Here is a 14,578-nt window from a genome sequence, read left to right on the forward strand (position 1 = left end):
ATCGGAATCATCTCTGAAATAAAGATAAAACTAACAGCGGCCTGGGAACTGTTCCGAGAGTTCCAAGTGCCTGGAAAATGCTCCGCTCGGTGCCTGGCACATAGAAACATTCCATCGATGATTGCTTGAAAAAGGAAGCACTTCAGTCATACCAGGAGCAACAGAAGACACCCTCAGACACTTCCTGACAGCCCGGGACCCTCACACCTGCAGCCAGGTCCCTGATTTGGGCCTAGCTTGCACTCCAGCTAGTGCCTTTGTACCCCAGAAGCCAGAGCCAAGCTTGCCAGTCCAGCGTCCCTCAGTCCCCATGCATCATTGCTCCACAGCCCACTCCAGGCCTCCCTGGCCCGTGGCGCCCTTTGGTCTCTCCACTGCACTCTGCACCTGCCCTGCTCTCCTGGCATCTAGGCCTTTATGCTCAAGACAGATCCAGAGGGCACATTCATGATGTCATTTATCCCCTCAACTAGACTGTGGTTTCTTTGGGGCGGCATGGTATAATGGACATTTTCCAACCATTAGCAAAGCACTAAACACACTGTAGGAGCTTGATAAGTTTTTTTTTTTTTTCTGGTGAGGAAGATTGGCCCTGAGCTAACTGCTGCCAATCCTCCTCTTTTTGCTGAGGAAGACTGGCCCTGAGCTAACATCTGTGCCCATCTTCCTCTACTTTATATGTGGGATGCCTGCCACAGCATGGCTTGCCAAGCGGTGCCATGTCCACACCCGGGATCCGAACAGGCGAACCCCTGGCTGCCGAAGTGGAACGTGCGCACTTAACCGCTGTGCCACTGGCTAGCCCCGAATCTTCCTCTATTTTATGTGGGATGTCGCCACGGTATGGCTTGATGAGCAGTGCTAGTCTGCACCCAGGATCTGAACCTGCAAACCCTGGGCCGGCAAAGCAGAGGGCCCACTGGGCTGGCCCTCGATAAGTTTCTAACGTAAGTAATCAAAGCCTAATGTCAGTTCCTGCAGCTCGCAGCCATGGCGCACAGCATGGCTGGAGCACCCTGGGCTCTGTCTGCTCCCAGCTTCCAGCTGGGCTAGCTCAGTATATGTGAGGTCTGGGACGCGGTGGCAGCTGGGACCTTGCCCTGGGTGCTCAACATCCCGGTGTCTAAGTTAGAAAGCGCCCTGCAGATGGCGGCAGCTGCTTCCCAGGCTTCGTACTCCACTGAGAAGCCAAAGCTGGAAGATGAGAATCTCGTTTTGTCAGACAGGGGCTTGCAGGCCACTCAGTGGGCCCAGGGACCTGGATTCACAGGTGCTCGCAGCCACGCAGGGGCCTACAGAGAATGGTTCCAGTAGGAGGGTTAAGCAGAAGGCGGTTCCCAGCCCCAGGCACGGTGACTAAGGGTGGTGAAGGGGCTGACCTGCTGGGTTGGGCAACACCTTACAATGCAGTGCTGTGCACGCAAAATCATCAAATAAAGATCAATTTAAAAAAAAAAGGCCTAATGTGGTATAGTGCATCTCTGTCTGTGGCAGAGAATTTATTAAAAATTTCAAATTTCCCCAAAGTATTTCTTTTTAGCCTGTATCCCTTGTTTCTTTTCGCTTCTGGGCCTATCATAGATTTGCATGGCTGCGCAGGCCACCTCTGCTTCTCTATTTGGATCTCCTAGCAGACATGAGCAGGCAGAGAGAAGACAGGAGGAAAGAACCCGCAGGAAAGGCCAGAACAGGAAAAACAAGTTCCCGCCGTGCCGAGCAGGGCTGATGACAGACAGACCACTGTCCAAAGTGAACGTGACACGTCCTCACTGGAGGTAGAGCTGGGGGGTGGCGGAGGGCTCAAAATTAAGAGCATTTCAGAAACACCGGAAGGACTAAATGGTCAGAAACACCCACAACATCTCCATTGAGAAGATGAGTTTCAACGGCACACCTTAAATCAAACCTGTTCTCTGGGGAGAGGATCTTTCCAGAACCACTTCTCAGAGTTTCTCCTCCTTTCTACAAATCAGGTCAATGCCTGCATCTGAGGGGCTGTGGGCATCCTCGTGGAGGAGTGGGGTACGAGGCCACATCTCTCCTGGGTGTGACAGCTGTTCCCTGGTCCCCCCAGTTCCCGGGTTGTTTAAACTGGAACAGTTACCCCTTCACTGGTGACTGGATCCTGGTCTGTGGTCAGCACTGCCACCTCCTTAGACTGCTGCCACCCACTGGAGTGAAGGAGCCCACCTCCCTCACGCCTGGCCTGCTCTGGTAAGACATTATTCCTTACCCAAGTCAGACAGTAAATGAAGGTGAAAACATCAGAACAGAACTCACACCTCAGGCTCACATCCTTTCTCCATGGCACAGATAAGCTAAGAGACTTTTTTTTATTTCATTAATAATTAAGGGTATACTAATATATATATCTCAAAAGAATACTGAATTATTTAAGACATATTATTACAATAGTCATACAGTTAACAGAGAGGGCACAGGAACCAGCACAATGGAGCACCACATCTGTATTATATACATCAAAACCAAGGGCAAATATTTCTCCAATTATTCTTAATACCAGATGAGTTAAAAGCTGAAAAGCTTTGCTTAAAAAATCCCTGTATATACAGGATAAGCTTAGATTCTCAAAAACCAGAAAAAAAGTGGCAAAGTAAGACAAATGAGAAAAACTGGTTAAACTTCTTGAACATACTAAATGATATCAAATATATTATACCAAGGCATTTTAGCAAAATAAAGCATTAAACTGTACTTCGTAGATATATTCATCACATTTATTTTCATAACGACTTCATTATAGCTGGACTGACTTTAATCTGGATAAAGAAAGATCTGACAGCGAAGCTGACTGCATGTCAGGTGAAGAAAGCAAGCATTCCCAGCCATTTTGCGCATGAACATGGACTATACTGTTTAATGCAGACCCAAGGCCAAACATTTTTAGGGGGTAGGTTTTACTTCCATTACAGATTCTCTTCAGGTAAGATCATAAAAATACAATACAATGCGACGAGCCCAATTTACAAACTACATGCGGCAGGCAGCCCATATTAACACAGACAGCTCCAACGAGGGACAAGAAAAGCTAAGTCTGGTGTCACTAGGGCTCATTACGGGAGCAGAATAATCAGGTACAAGAACTAGAAGAGCTGAAAACAGGAAATGCCATGCCTTAACAGTCACTCAGGGTCATCTGACGATTTCGATGACCGAAACCAGCGCGTGAGAAATCCAATGACGGTGAAGAGTTCAGTATCCTCCATCGCACGCAGCGCTCACGCTCGCGGCTTAGCAGTCTGAGCCTCCTCCACCAAAGCCACAGGAAACCGCTCGCAAGAACAATAGGGGAATATCCATCTGCCTTCAAGGAACAACGGCTATGTTTAAAGGAAATGCTGACACTGAACTTTCAAATCTGAAAGAGCCTGGTGTGGGGTGTGTCTGAAGTGAACCGGAGGACGGCCTCGACTTCCCAGTGGTACAACTGGGACAGTGCTCGAAGTTAGTCTTCAAGATGTTAAGAGCACGCTAAAATCTGACAAAGAATAGCAATCCTAAAACGACTTTGGCCAAAATGAGCTTGAGCTACCCATGACCTGCGCTGGGAGAGCCCACAGCTGCCAGGAAATGACCTTGCAGATGGGAGGGGCACTGCCCAAAGACCCCAACTGCCCTTTGACCCCACTATCCAATGATTCTAGAACATTCTAGGAAAGACATGTCAAGGGCTTTTAATTTGGGGGCAATACTGAAACAAAGTGAAAATCTGTTGGGGGCTTATTATCTTTTAGGTATTTAGGGCTATTCCTTTATCACATCTTTAGCTGTTTAAAGGAATAATTTCCCCATACAAAGTTGCCAAATTACTACCTCAGAAAGAGAATAACAGATTACTATAGAGTTCAAAAGATGTATTCTAATATGATTATTTTTGTGAAAGGTGACTACAGAAAGGAGTCTGCTAGTTATAACACTGGGACTAACATGTTGTCAAGGCACTTCAGAACTCTGGGGAATTCCTTTGTTCACAGTAACAGGCAACCGAGAAAGTGGACCCTCAGAAAGTATTTACAGAAATATGTATACCCTTTAGCAGAAGAAAGAAACACTTCATGCACTGATAGACTTCACTGGCTCTTTTAGGCACTAGAGAAACATCCACATGCCAACAACATGAGCTAAGGAGCAGGCAACCAGAGCAGCTTTCGCTACTTTGTCCCCAGGAGTGCCATGTTTAAGATGCTAGTAGCTGATGATAACTTCTCTGACAAGATATAAAGGCCTGGTCCTGCAGGGCTCCAGACAGTTCCTGCTCTCAGACATTGTACAACGGCATTGGGCAGGTTTAACAAGTCTGTCTGTTACGCAGCCTGAAACCACAGAAGCAGCCCATTACATGCTACATTCAGACACTTTTGCTTAATTTTAGTACAAGCTGACAGTGGTAACTAATCTCCAGTTCTCATTATCCTACTATAGGTATGAGTGCTTCCCTCTTTTTTTAAAGTCCAGTAACTTCATTTAAATGTTTCCATCCTTATAAATTACTAAGGAAAATGATAAGTTCAGATTTTACAAACAAAAACTTGAAGGTGTTAGCTGCTGTTTTATTCCTTCTCCAATGCAGTCTTAAAGGCTTTTTTGCTATTAATTTTCATAATTTTATGTTGCACACAAAAATGATTCTCCCCTCTAAACGAAGAGTATGGGGGAAAATACAGACATTGTTTTTCAAACAAAAAATGTTTATGAAAGAACAGACCATCGGAACAAACAAAAAATCCCACCCTATGAAACTGGGTGGGACTAATCAGTCTTTATAAATGAAAAAAATCCTTCTGCTTTATTTAGCATAATAAAATATATCATTGTACTACTTTTGTGCTTGGACCTTTCTTCTATTGAAACAAAAATTTTCTCCTTTCTCATAATTGTTCTAGTATTATGTAAGGTTATGTCTATGCCTAGATTCTGAAATATCTGTATTTTAATGCTTGCACAACCCATTTAAACATTACAAAAGCCTTCGCTATTCTACTTTCTGATTAAAGAAACCACACCACAACATACAGATAATGATCCAAATGGAAAAGTTAATGTGCTGTAATGATATTTGTTTTGCGACATCAAAAGCAGCTGAGATACTGAATATAATTTGCTTGAATCATAAATACTGAGATTGAAATACGCATGTATAAATCTCATTTAGGCCCAACGAACTGAAAGCTCTCTGTAAATACATAGAAGTATATATAAAGTGCAAAACAGGAAATATCAGCTGGAAGACCTCTGCTGTTAGTACTCCCACTCATCGGACTTCAAGTCAAGATAGCTGAGAATATTCTGGGCAAGCTTCACTGCCTGCTTCCTGGCAGCCTTACACTTCTCTTCCCCTTGCGGATCCACAGCATCCAGGGCCAGCAGCTGCTTGGTGAGCAGCTCTTCCAGCCGGATGTAGTTCTTATCAGTTCGATTTCCATCAAACGACAGAACTTCCCCCTGGATCTCTGACAAGTTCCCAAGGATGTGCCAGACGGCTTTGTGTGACGGGTGCTCCTCACAAACAAGTAGCTTTCTCTTCTCAAGGGCCTCCTTCAAGTCAATGTAGGTGATCAGGGTTTGCACTTCAATCACGGCTCTTCTCCTGGCTTCCCGGATGCAGGGGTTTTTTTCCAGAGTTACTTCATCCAACTCTCCAATCAAGCCCTGCAGTTCTGTTTTGGAGCTCAGGTACAGTTCAGAAGGATTCTGTGCTTGAAGCAGCTCATTCTTAATTTCCCTCATTCTCTTGAGGACCTTTTCTATTTTTAAAATGGAATGATTCTGTCTCAGGTCGAATGCGTGAGTAGTACCTGCTTCCTCTTCTAAATCCAGGTATTTCAGTAATTGGTTGATATCTTCTACTACCTCCCTGCGGTAATTTCTGATTTCTGTGCGCCCGCACACATCTAAAGCATCCAGGTCAGCAATCAGCCCCGAGAGCACACAAGATAAGTGCCTGCAAGTCTCGTTATTGTTCACTCCCACCAGCAGCGCAATCAGAGTGCCTCTGGCCTTGTTCACCTCACACATCACAGAGTTAATTTTGGCGACTGAAGGATGCGCGTCCTCCGAAAGCGGCAGGGAAGGCTGCTTCTTCATGCAGTCTTCGATAATCTCTTGCACTGCACAGACTTTGGTTAAAGTGTGATACCTCGCTTTCCGCAAGGAGATCTTCCCTCCAGTTTTAACGTGTGTCAGCCTCAGAATGATATCTTGGATGCCTTCTTCAAATTCATCTGTTACGCGGTTGCCTCCATTATAAAATGGCACAATCTTCTCTTCCACCAGGGACTGGGCTTCCTTAAAAATGTTCTGTATTTCGATCCGGTGTGGGTGGTTTGCATTCTGCTCCAGCTCTTTGAGAAGACGCTCTGTCTCTTGTGCCGCCCTCTTCCTGGCTTGCTGAATATCTCCTTTTCCTTCTGTATCTACAGAGTCTATTTCAAAAAGCTGTTTTGTTAGAATCCTCTCCAGTTTCTTGTAATTCTTGTCATCTGATAGACCACTGAAGCCAATTACTTGCTGTTCTATACTTTTCACTTCCTTTTGGATTTCCTGAAGCCTACTAATAGAAGGATGTTGGTTTCCCATATCCATACTTTTCTTGTGTTCAGTTTCACAAGCACTAAAAGATGACAAGAATAACTTATTACATCACAAAGTTTCTGCAGAACACTAATTGTATATTCATTCATTCTAAAATTCTCATCTTAAAACGATTCTTAAGAAAAAGTGATTATTATTATTGTAATCCAAATGACAGTCATACTCGAGCACAGTAAGAAGAATGACTAATTGACTCCCTCTCCTGAAAACAACATAAACACAGCAGCCATTAAGAACAGGCAGGGGTTACTGCAGGGCCCAACAGGAAGGAGCTGGTGCTCTGGGGCTGTGGATTTCAAGTTTCTTTCATTGTACAAGACAGCAGCATGTGTCTTCATAAGTACAGCATGGAGTTGAACTATCAGCTTGGAAAAAGCACAACTATCTTAGGTCTTAACACTGAACGTTGTTTTTTTGGCGCCAGCAGGGAACCTTGGTGGAATGTGAAACAGTAGCTCTTCTAACCTTCCAAAGGTTACGGTGCCATCTAAGCACCCCACCTGGCCACGGAGCCATACCTAGTTTACAGAACAAGTAACTCTAAGCCAAACAAATACCAGTGGTTCCCAAACACCCCCCACAAGTCCCCGCTTCTACATTCCTCTCCGTCCCTTTATGCACTTCTGCAAAGCCACCCTGTTTCTCACCTCACAAATCTTCCCGGCACAGGTATAAAATCCCACAGGAGGGCCCACTGGGATTATGTTAAAGGCATCATCTTGGGGCTTTAGAGGCCGACTGCCTCAGGCTTATCACGCTCCCCTTCCCCCACAATACATCCCACAAAAATGTGACAACTATGAATAATTCACTAACTAGCCTCCCATTAAGAATCCAGAAAGGCTTAACGCATTTTTTCCCTGCTTTTGGGTTTCTATCAAACAGCTCACTGGAGGTGCGTGGATAATCAATTGAAACCAATCACTTGTGGGTGTTCAAGCCGAGAATGCGCCCCTGGGGGCCCACGAAGGACAGCTGCCTCCCTTTCTCCTCTCCTCCTCGTCCTTCCCTCCCAGCACTTTACCCAGAAGAGGTCTCAGCTGGTTTGGTCTTGGCTTCCCGTAGGTGAGGTGGCGAGGTGGAAGATCAGCCCTTTACGGGGTGCGGCACCGGAGCTGGGCCCCAAGCAGCATCCCTCCCACCCCTCCCGGCTAGATCTGAACGGGGCAGCCGGTGAAGGGGCCGGCGGTGGCGGCGGCAGCTACTGGCCGCTGCGGCCGCTCCGGGCGTCTCGCCCGGGCCCCACGACGCGCCCGCCGGCCTGACCTCACAATGGCTCGCGTGGGGAGGGGGCGGCCGGCCCGGGCACGCATCAGATCCAGGGGTGGGGGCGGCGCCGAGTGCCGCCCGGCCAGAGCCGGGTGGAGCGCCGGGGCGGGGGTCGTCCGCGGGAGCCCGCGCCAAGGGAAGGCCGCCCGCCGCCGTGGAGGGCAGGGGCCCGCGCAGCCGCTCCGCCACGCTCACCTGTGCCGCCCGCGCCATCGCGAGCTCCGCCGCCGACGCCCTGAGACACGGCAGCTCCCGCTGTCGCCCTGGCCCGGCAGCCCCGCCCACGGGCCAAACAGCCTCTGCCCTGGGAAAGCGTCCCCCGGCGGCCGCGTCGCACCTCGACCCGTGCCGAGCCCGCCGCTAGCCGCCTGGCGCGGCAGCCTGGAATGGCTGCGGCCAAGGACCGGCCGCCGGGACCCCGTCCGAGCCACCCACCCCCCTGCCCCGCCCCGCCCCCGCAGCCCGTCACACGCAGGGAAAGCGCACGGTCGGCCCTGCCGTTCCCCTCCCGCTGGCTTTGCGACCGTGCCGTAAGGCAGCCCCTAGCGCCGTCGCGATTCTGCCGTGCGCCGTGGGAGGTGGGGGGCGCCGGCCATGGCGTCCTTGAGGTCCGGCAGGCGGACGGTGGTCTCTCATCTCTGCCGCGCCTTTACTGGTACCGGCTCTCACCTCGCCCCCGAGCGCGGCGCTCCGCGCAGGGATGCGGCACCGAGCCGGGTAAGCGGGGTTCCCGGAGAGCTTGGGCCGGGAGGGGTGACTGCAAGGGGCGACAGAGCCGGGACGCGCCCCTGAGGGACACCTGTGGGTCCCGCACACCTGTGTGCCCAGCTGCGGCGTCAGCTGAGCTCCCCTCGAGCAGGGTTCCCGAGCTGACCTGGGGAGGCCCCGGAGCCCCCGAGTTTCCTGCGTCAGCTCCCTTGGTCTGATGGAACTGAGGGTGCTGTTGACGGAACTTTTGCTAATAGAGCAGTCAGCTGGCAAGTTTGTACGTGCCTTATTTCTTCTCGAGGATACTTGTTATATTTAAAGAGCTCTTGATGTGCACGGCGTGTATTTATATTTTGTCCGTGTTTTGGTTTCGTTAAGGTTATTAGTGCTTTTTTTTCAAGGGATGTCTAACTTTATCATCGTATTTTGTAGGACTTCACGTTGAATAGTTTTTCTTGTTTGGAAACTGTGCATATATGCATGTTACTGGCTAAAGATCCACAAAGATTAATGTCTGTAGCAGCAAAGAATGGCGAGCAGTTTTTATAAATTGCACTTCTTTGGGGAAGGATGTTTTGTTTAAGGAAGTCCTCGGCCTTGATTCCAACTGTCAGATGAAAACGTTGACTAACGCTGTGGAATGGGCTGCAGATAAAATATTTAAACAAAGCATACAATACTAACACTTCAGTTTGTCAACAGGCTAACAAGGGAGGCTGGAAAGTCTGGTTTAAACAATAATTAAGGATAAAAAAAGAGCCAATTAAGAATTGCAAAATGTGCCTGCCTGTGAATTTTCATTTATTTTGGTCTTTTGCTGTTAGTAGGCTTTTATAAATGCAGCTTTGAAGTTCTACCTAGTTTACAGTTTAGACAAGGAGTTACCAGGTCAAGTGGTCACTCATACTGCAGGCCTCTGGCTCAGTTCCCTGTTACAGTGGCTACAGTCCTGACTTCCATTCCTAGAACATAGAAATCCACTCAGCATCTTAGTCTTTGGGCAGAAAGATACTCAACAAGTACCCGAAGATGCTCTGGGAGGGCATGCTGAACGTCAGCCAACAACAATCGTCTCCAGGGTAAGGACCTACTGTAGTTTATTTTGTGAATTAGTGCTCGAAAAAAAGAACAGCACCCAAACAAGGCTTTCTCTATTGTCTTACAGCCTTTTGTTGAAATAAGTCTTACCGTGGGTCTGATCCTCAAGATGAGATCTCTCTGCCTTTTGTGGCCCAAGTGACAAGGAAGCTGGTGCTGTGCATCTGTTGAGCTGCCTAAACCTGTGAAGGTGATAAGAGTGATGAGGCTGAAAAGAAGAGCAGCTGGTCCATGAGTCAGGCCTTGCCCGATTCTAGCGTCACAACCCGTGTTGTTTTTAGCATGTGTGCCCCGTGATGCAAGGTATCGGATGGAACATAAAAGGACAGTTCTTGCCTCAGGGCAGTTTGCGTTTCCTGGGTTTGGTCCCAACTTTGTATGCTTCCTGAGTGCAGGGCTGGTTCTCCAGGTAATTAAATTCCTGCAACACAGAGAGATTGTTGTCTTTTGGTTTTAAATATTAGGTCGTCTTCTTCTTTTTTTTTTTTTTTTTTGAAAGATTGGCACCTGAGCTAACAACTGTTGACAATCTTTTTTTTTTTATTCTTCTCCCCAAAGCCCCGCAGTACATAGTTGTATATTCTAGTTGTAGGTCCCTCTGGTTGTGCTATGTGGGATACCACCTCAGCATGGCCTGATGAGCGGTGCCATGTCCGCACCCAAGATCTGAACCACCGAAACCCTGGGCTGCTGAAGTGGAGCGTGTGAACTTAACCACTCAGCCACGGGGCTGGCCCGATTTTCACTTATTTAATCCTCACAATTCTGTGAAGTAGAGGCTTTTATCATGCCCGTTTTATAGATGAGGAAACACAGGCACAGTAAGATTGAATAATTTCCTCAAGGTCGTAATGCTTGCACATAAGTTATATGTATGCTGTGGTTCCTGTATCCAGAGGATAATAAATTGAAAGTGTTCTATTAATTTTTGGATCAAAAAGAACAAAGAAACAGGCCCTCAGCATGGAGAGGTAATGTTTACAAATAACAAATAATGGAACTACTGGTGTCATCTTTTGCTTACATTTTCATTAAGGAGAATGGTCTGCAAACCCCCAAGTGTAGATCCAGGATAAACATCAGAAGGAGGAGGTTGAAATTCAAGATAAATGAGAAACTGGTGAGAGGTCTAGTCATAGCATTGTAAAGTTAATATGGATATTTCTAGTATTGAAAAGGCTTTCCATAAATAGTTGGGAGAAAAATTAAAGCTGGGGTAGGAGGGCCTTAAAAACCATGTGGTTTAACTCCATTATCATAAAGATGAGGAAATTGGGACCCAGAGAAGTAAAGTGACTTGCTTGGTATTACACAACAGGGTCGGGACTAGAACCGAGGTCTCTCCACTCTTAGTCCAGTGTTCTAACATTTCCAAATGGGTTTTCTTCATCTAGTGAAATGAGAATTACATTGATTTTATTTTTTTGTTACTTATGGGAAATTTAAAACTTGTACAGGGATAGAGGAATATAAAGAATTGCTATTGTGGGGACCTGAAATTGGCCACCCCAAGATATGTCTCTTTGACATCAGGGTTATTTGAGGCTGATTGCTTTTGATAAACTGGGACAGGGAAGGAGGCTCTGAGGAATGGAACTTGCACTTTGTTAGGACGTTCACATTTGTAAGGTAAATCTCTATCTGTAAAGGTGCCTCCCTCTCTGTACCAGGAAGAAGAGAGGAGATGACCTTCTCTCTAGAAACTCTTGCTCAATACCAAAGGCAAGGACTTAAATCTGCATTTTATTGTGCTTCTCTGCTAACCTCCTGTAACTGACTTCCCTTCCCCTCCCAACGCTGGCATTTCTTTAAGGATTAAGCATCTTTCCTTAGGCTAGGAACTGATTGCTGCGCTCGTGACTGCCCAGCTCCAGATGATAGACTTGCCTCCTGCTACGCCCACCCAGATAGCAGACCCACTGCCTGCTGTGTCCATCAAGCGCTGTGCTGACAGGGCAATCTTGTGACTATTGTGGGAGGGACATTTCAATCACATGTGAAACACCCTGTTTGGGGGTGTATAACCACTATGTGCACCCCACTTCTTCGGTGCCCTTTCTTCCTTTGGGAAGAAAGGCCCCGGGCCATGGTTCCTCATAAAGCTTTGTTTAATTTTCTCTTGCTGTTCTGTCTCATGTGAATTTAATTTGTTCTCCTGCCAGACGAAACCACATTTGGGAAGAGGAAATGTCTTCCTCCCCTACACTATGCATCCAATACCATACTTCTACCGTTATCCACTCATGGCTCTTTATTTCAGCTTTATCCCCATCCACTCCCTCTTCCCACGTAATCCTGTGGCAAATATCAGACATTGTATTTCATTTGTAAATATCTCATTATGTATCTTTAAAAGATAGGGACTTTAAAAAAAAATATATATATATATATAAACATAATACCAAGGTTATACTTACAAATATTATAACAGTTCCTTAATACCAGCAAAGGTCCAGTGTTCAAATTTCTTTGATTGTCTTAGAAATGGCATAAATGTTTTCTTTTACAATTTGCTTGCGTCGAGATCCAAATAAGGTCTACACATTGCGATTGATTGATATTCTGTTAGTTCTCTGTTAATCCATAGATTTTGACTCCATCTTCTGTTTTTTAAAGCAGTTATTTGTTGGGCTTGGGGGAAGGATGTGTCCCTTAGAATTTCCCATAATCTGGATTTTGCTGATTGCATTCCCGTGGTGTAATTTAACATGTTCCTCTGACCTGTGTGTTTCCTGTAAATTGACAGCTGCAGTCTAGAACCTTGACCACATTCAGATTTTACTTTTTTGTTTTTAGAGAAGACTACTTCATTGGTGGTGTGTTCTCCCATCAGAATTGATTGATTTTCTGATGTTAAACCAACCTTGAACTCCTGGTATAAACCCAGTGTGGTCCTGATGTACTGGTCATTTTCTGTACAGCTGAATTTGATGTGCTGATTTATCTAGCATCCGTCTAGAATGGGAGGCTAGGAACGCCACCCGTCTAGGAGGTAAAGGTTTTCAGTTCCCGTCTCAGAAGAGTTGGGACTGTAGATCATGAAACACCCGCAGGTTCCCTTCATCATCGCCTGTTTGTTTCCCCAGTGGCTGGCAGTGAAGCCTTAACTCAGAAGTTTTGTGTAGCATGTGGGCACTTTCAGGAAGGAGGGCGCTAGGGAAAGGTCTCCAGCTTCAAATCCTGACTGCTGGAAGGAGAAGCCCCAGGGTGGGAGTGTGCTGGGAGAGCTCAGGAGCCTGCTGTAAAGCAGAAGGGCTGGAGAGCCAGTCTGGGCTTGCAGAGCGGGACAGGGAGAAGCCTGGTGTGGGGCTGCCCAGCCTGGCAGTTTACAGTTAGAGAGAAAAAACTGGAAGATTATCTCCCCCTGACACAGTAATGAAAACTCAGTCTGACAAGTAAGAAAATGCACGGTCCTCCCCCTGTGAAGAAGGAAGAAGTGTCAGGCTGCTTTCTCGCAGAACTGTTAGGTTCTCGCCTGCCTTCCCCCCTGTACTGCCCCGTGCATCCCTGCCACTCCGGGCTTAAAGAACCGTGCAGTATATGCTTAGCCTGTAAGACCGTAAATTACAGTAATTATTCCGACCTCAGGGATTTTTCCTTTTACAAAAGGGCTTTTTCCTCCTCCAAGTCCCTTCTCGGCCTCTCTTTTAAATAGCAGTTCTTGGGTAAACAAAGAATCTGTGTTTATAGGGGAGAGCAGAGGAACTACTGCCACAATTGAAGAGGAAATCTCTCAAATTATGATGGAAAACTGAGGATGATTGAAAGAGTTGGTTCACAAAGTTCACCTGTAAAGCTGTTGTTATAAGCAATAACTAAGAGATAAATATGGAAAAGTAACTGAGCACCCTGGCGCCTCTCTGAGCTTGTTTTGTTATGTGTGGGTAGCTTGAAAAAGCCATAATTGTTGGGATGGCTCCTTTTACATTTCCTGGTAGGGGCCCTGTGAGAAGAAAAGGCCGGGTACAGTTCTGGAAGGTGATGAAACAGGTAAACATGCACAGTTAGGGTGGAACCTGCGCTTTCATCCCCTTGCTGCTGGCAGAGCTGACATCTCTGAGGGCAGTTCTGCAGCCTCCTTAGTCTTCTTAGAGAAGGGGAAGGAGCCCCCACCTTGCGACGAAAGTCCACAGGGGTGGCGCGGGCTGGTTCTGGCTCTGTCTCTACTTACTGGGTCCCTTTGTGTGAATCACCTTCAGTTTCTAAGAATACCTAACTATGAAAGATGCAAAGGCTGTAGGGGAGAAGTCCAGAAGTATTTGCAGAAAAGTAGGGTTTTGGGGGCTGGCCCCGTGGCCGAGTGGTTGAGTTCATGTGCTCCGCTGCGGCTGCCCAGGGTTTTGCCAGTTCGAATCCTGGGCATGGATATGACACCGCTCATCAAGCCATGCTGAGGTGGCGTCCCACGTGCCGCAACTAGAAGGACCCACAACTGAAAAAATACACAACTATGTACCAGGGGGCTTTGGGGAGAAAAAGGAAAAAAATAAAATCTTTAAAAAAAAAAAGAAAAGTAGGGTTTTTTTAAAGACCTTTTTCCAAATTAAAAGGAAAATGTGGTGATCGTAATTGTTCTTAGAATGTTGGATACAATGTTAAAGATCTATGTATTACAATCCTGCTGTTACTTTCTAAAAAGGATTCTTAAGTCAGTCTACCATCAAATGAGTATATTTTGACCCCAATGATGAGTAGGGAGTTTTAGGTCTTAAGTAGCAGATCAGAATGTCTTTCTGCCCACAGGGCCCTGTTGCTTTCACACAGCAAGGATGAATTCAGTCCCTTCTGTGTGGACTTGCTGGCCCTTCATTTGGAACTTTCCACTTGGGCTGTGCTTCTTATGACCCAACTTTGTTTTCCAGTGACACTGAGAGAGACACTCTTTAGAAGT

At 46.7% G+C, this 14,578-nt stretch overlaps 2 protein-coding genes across 10 annotated transcripts in view; one reads left to right on the forward strand and one right to left on the reverse strand.

Moving 5' to 3' along the window:
- Positions 1 to 2,716: 2,716 nt before the first annotated feature.
- Positions 2,717 to 8,299, reverse strand: BAG5 (BAG cochaperone 5). 4 transcript variants are annotated; one of them, XM_046647747.1, is made up of 2 exons: positions 8,077 to 8,299; positions 2,717 to 6,631 (listed from the first exon to the last, which is right to left on the reverse strand). In XM_046647747.1, the coding sequence occupies exon 2, from the start codon at positions 6,601 to 6,603 to the stop codon at positions 5,260 to 5,262; it is 1,344 nt and encodes a 447-aa protein (XP_046503703.1). In that variant the 5' UTR covers positions 6,604 to 6,631; positions 8,077 to 8,299; the 3' UTR covers positions 2,717 to 5,259. The 4 variants fall into 4 exon arrangements, with proteins under 4 accessions (XP_046503703.1, XP_046503702.1, XP_046503704.1 ...); XM_046647746.1 differs by lacking the exon at positions 8,077 to 8,299 and adding an exon at positions 7,879 to 8,069; XM_046647748.1 differs by lacking the exon at positions 8,077 to 8,299 and adding an exon at positions 7,637 to 7,739.
- A 125-nt stretch (positions 8,300 to 8,424) lies between these two features.
- Positions 8,425 to 14,578, forward strand: part of LOC124231092 (cytochrome c oxidase assembly factor 8) — a 42,181-nt gene continuing 36,027 nt past the window's right edge. The window contains exons 1-3 of one of the 6 annotated variants that reach the window (XM_046647754.1): positions 8,463 to 8,598; positions 9,556 to 9,668; positions 9,755 to 9,990. In XM_046647754.1, the coding sequence (XP_046503710.1) occupies positions 9,984 to 9,990 (7 nt within the window). In that variant the 5' untranslated portion in view covers positions 8,463 to 8,598; positions 9,556 to 9,668; positions 9,755 to 9,983. Of the gene's footprint in view, positions 8,599 to 9,555; positions 9,669 to 9,754; positions 10,097 to 14,578 lie in introns of those variants that run through there. The other 5 variants (XM_046647752.1, XM_046647756.1, XM_046647757.1 and 2 more) reach the window with 5 other exon arrangements.

This window comes from Equus quagga, chromosome 20 (genome assembly GCF_021613505.1).
Source record: "Equus quagga isolate Etosha38 chromosome 20, UCLA_HA_Equagga_1.0, whole genome shotgun sequence".
NCBI lineage: Eukaryota > Metazoa > Chordata > Mammalia > Perissodactyla > Equidae > Equus > Equus quagga.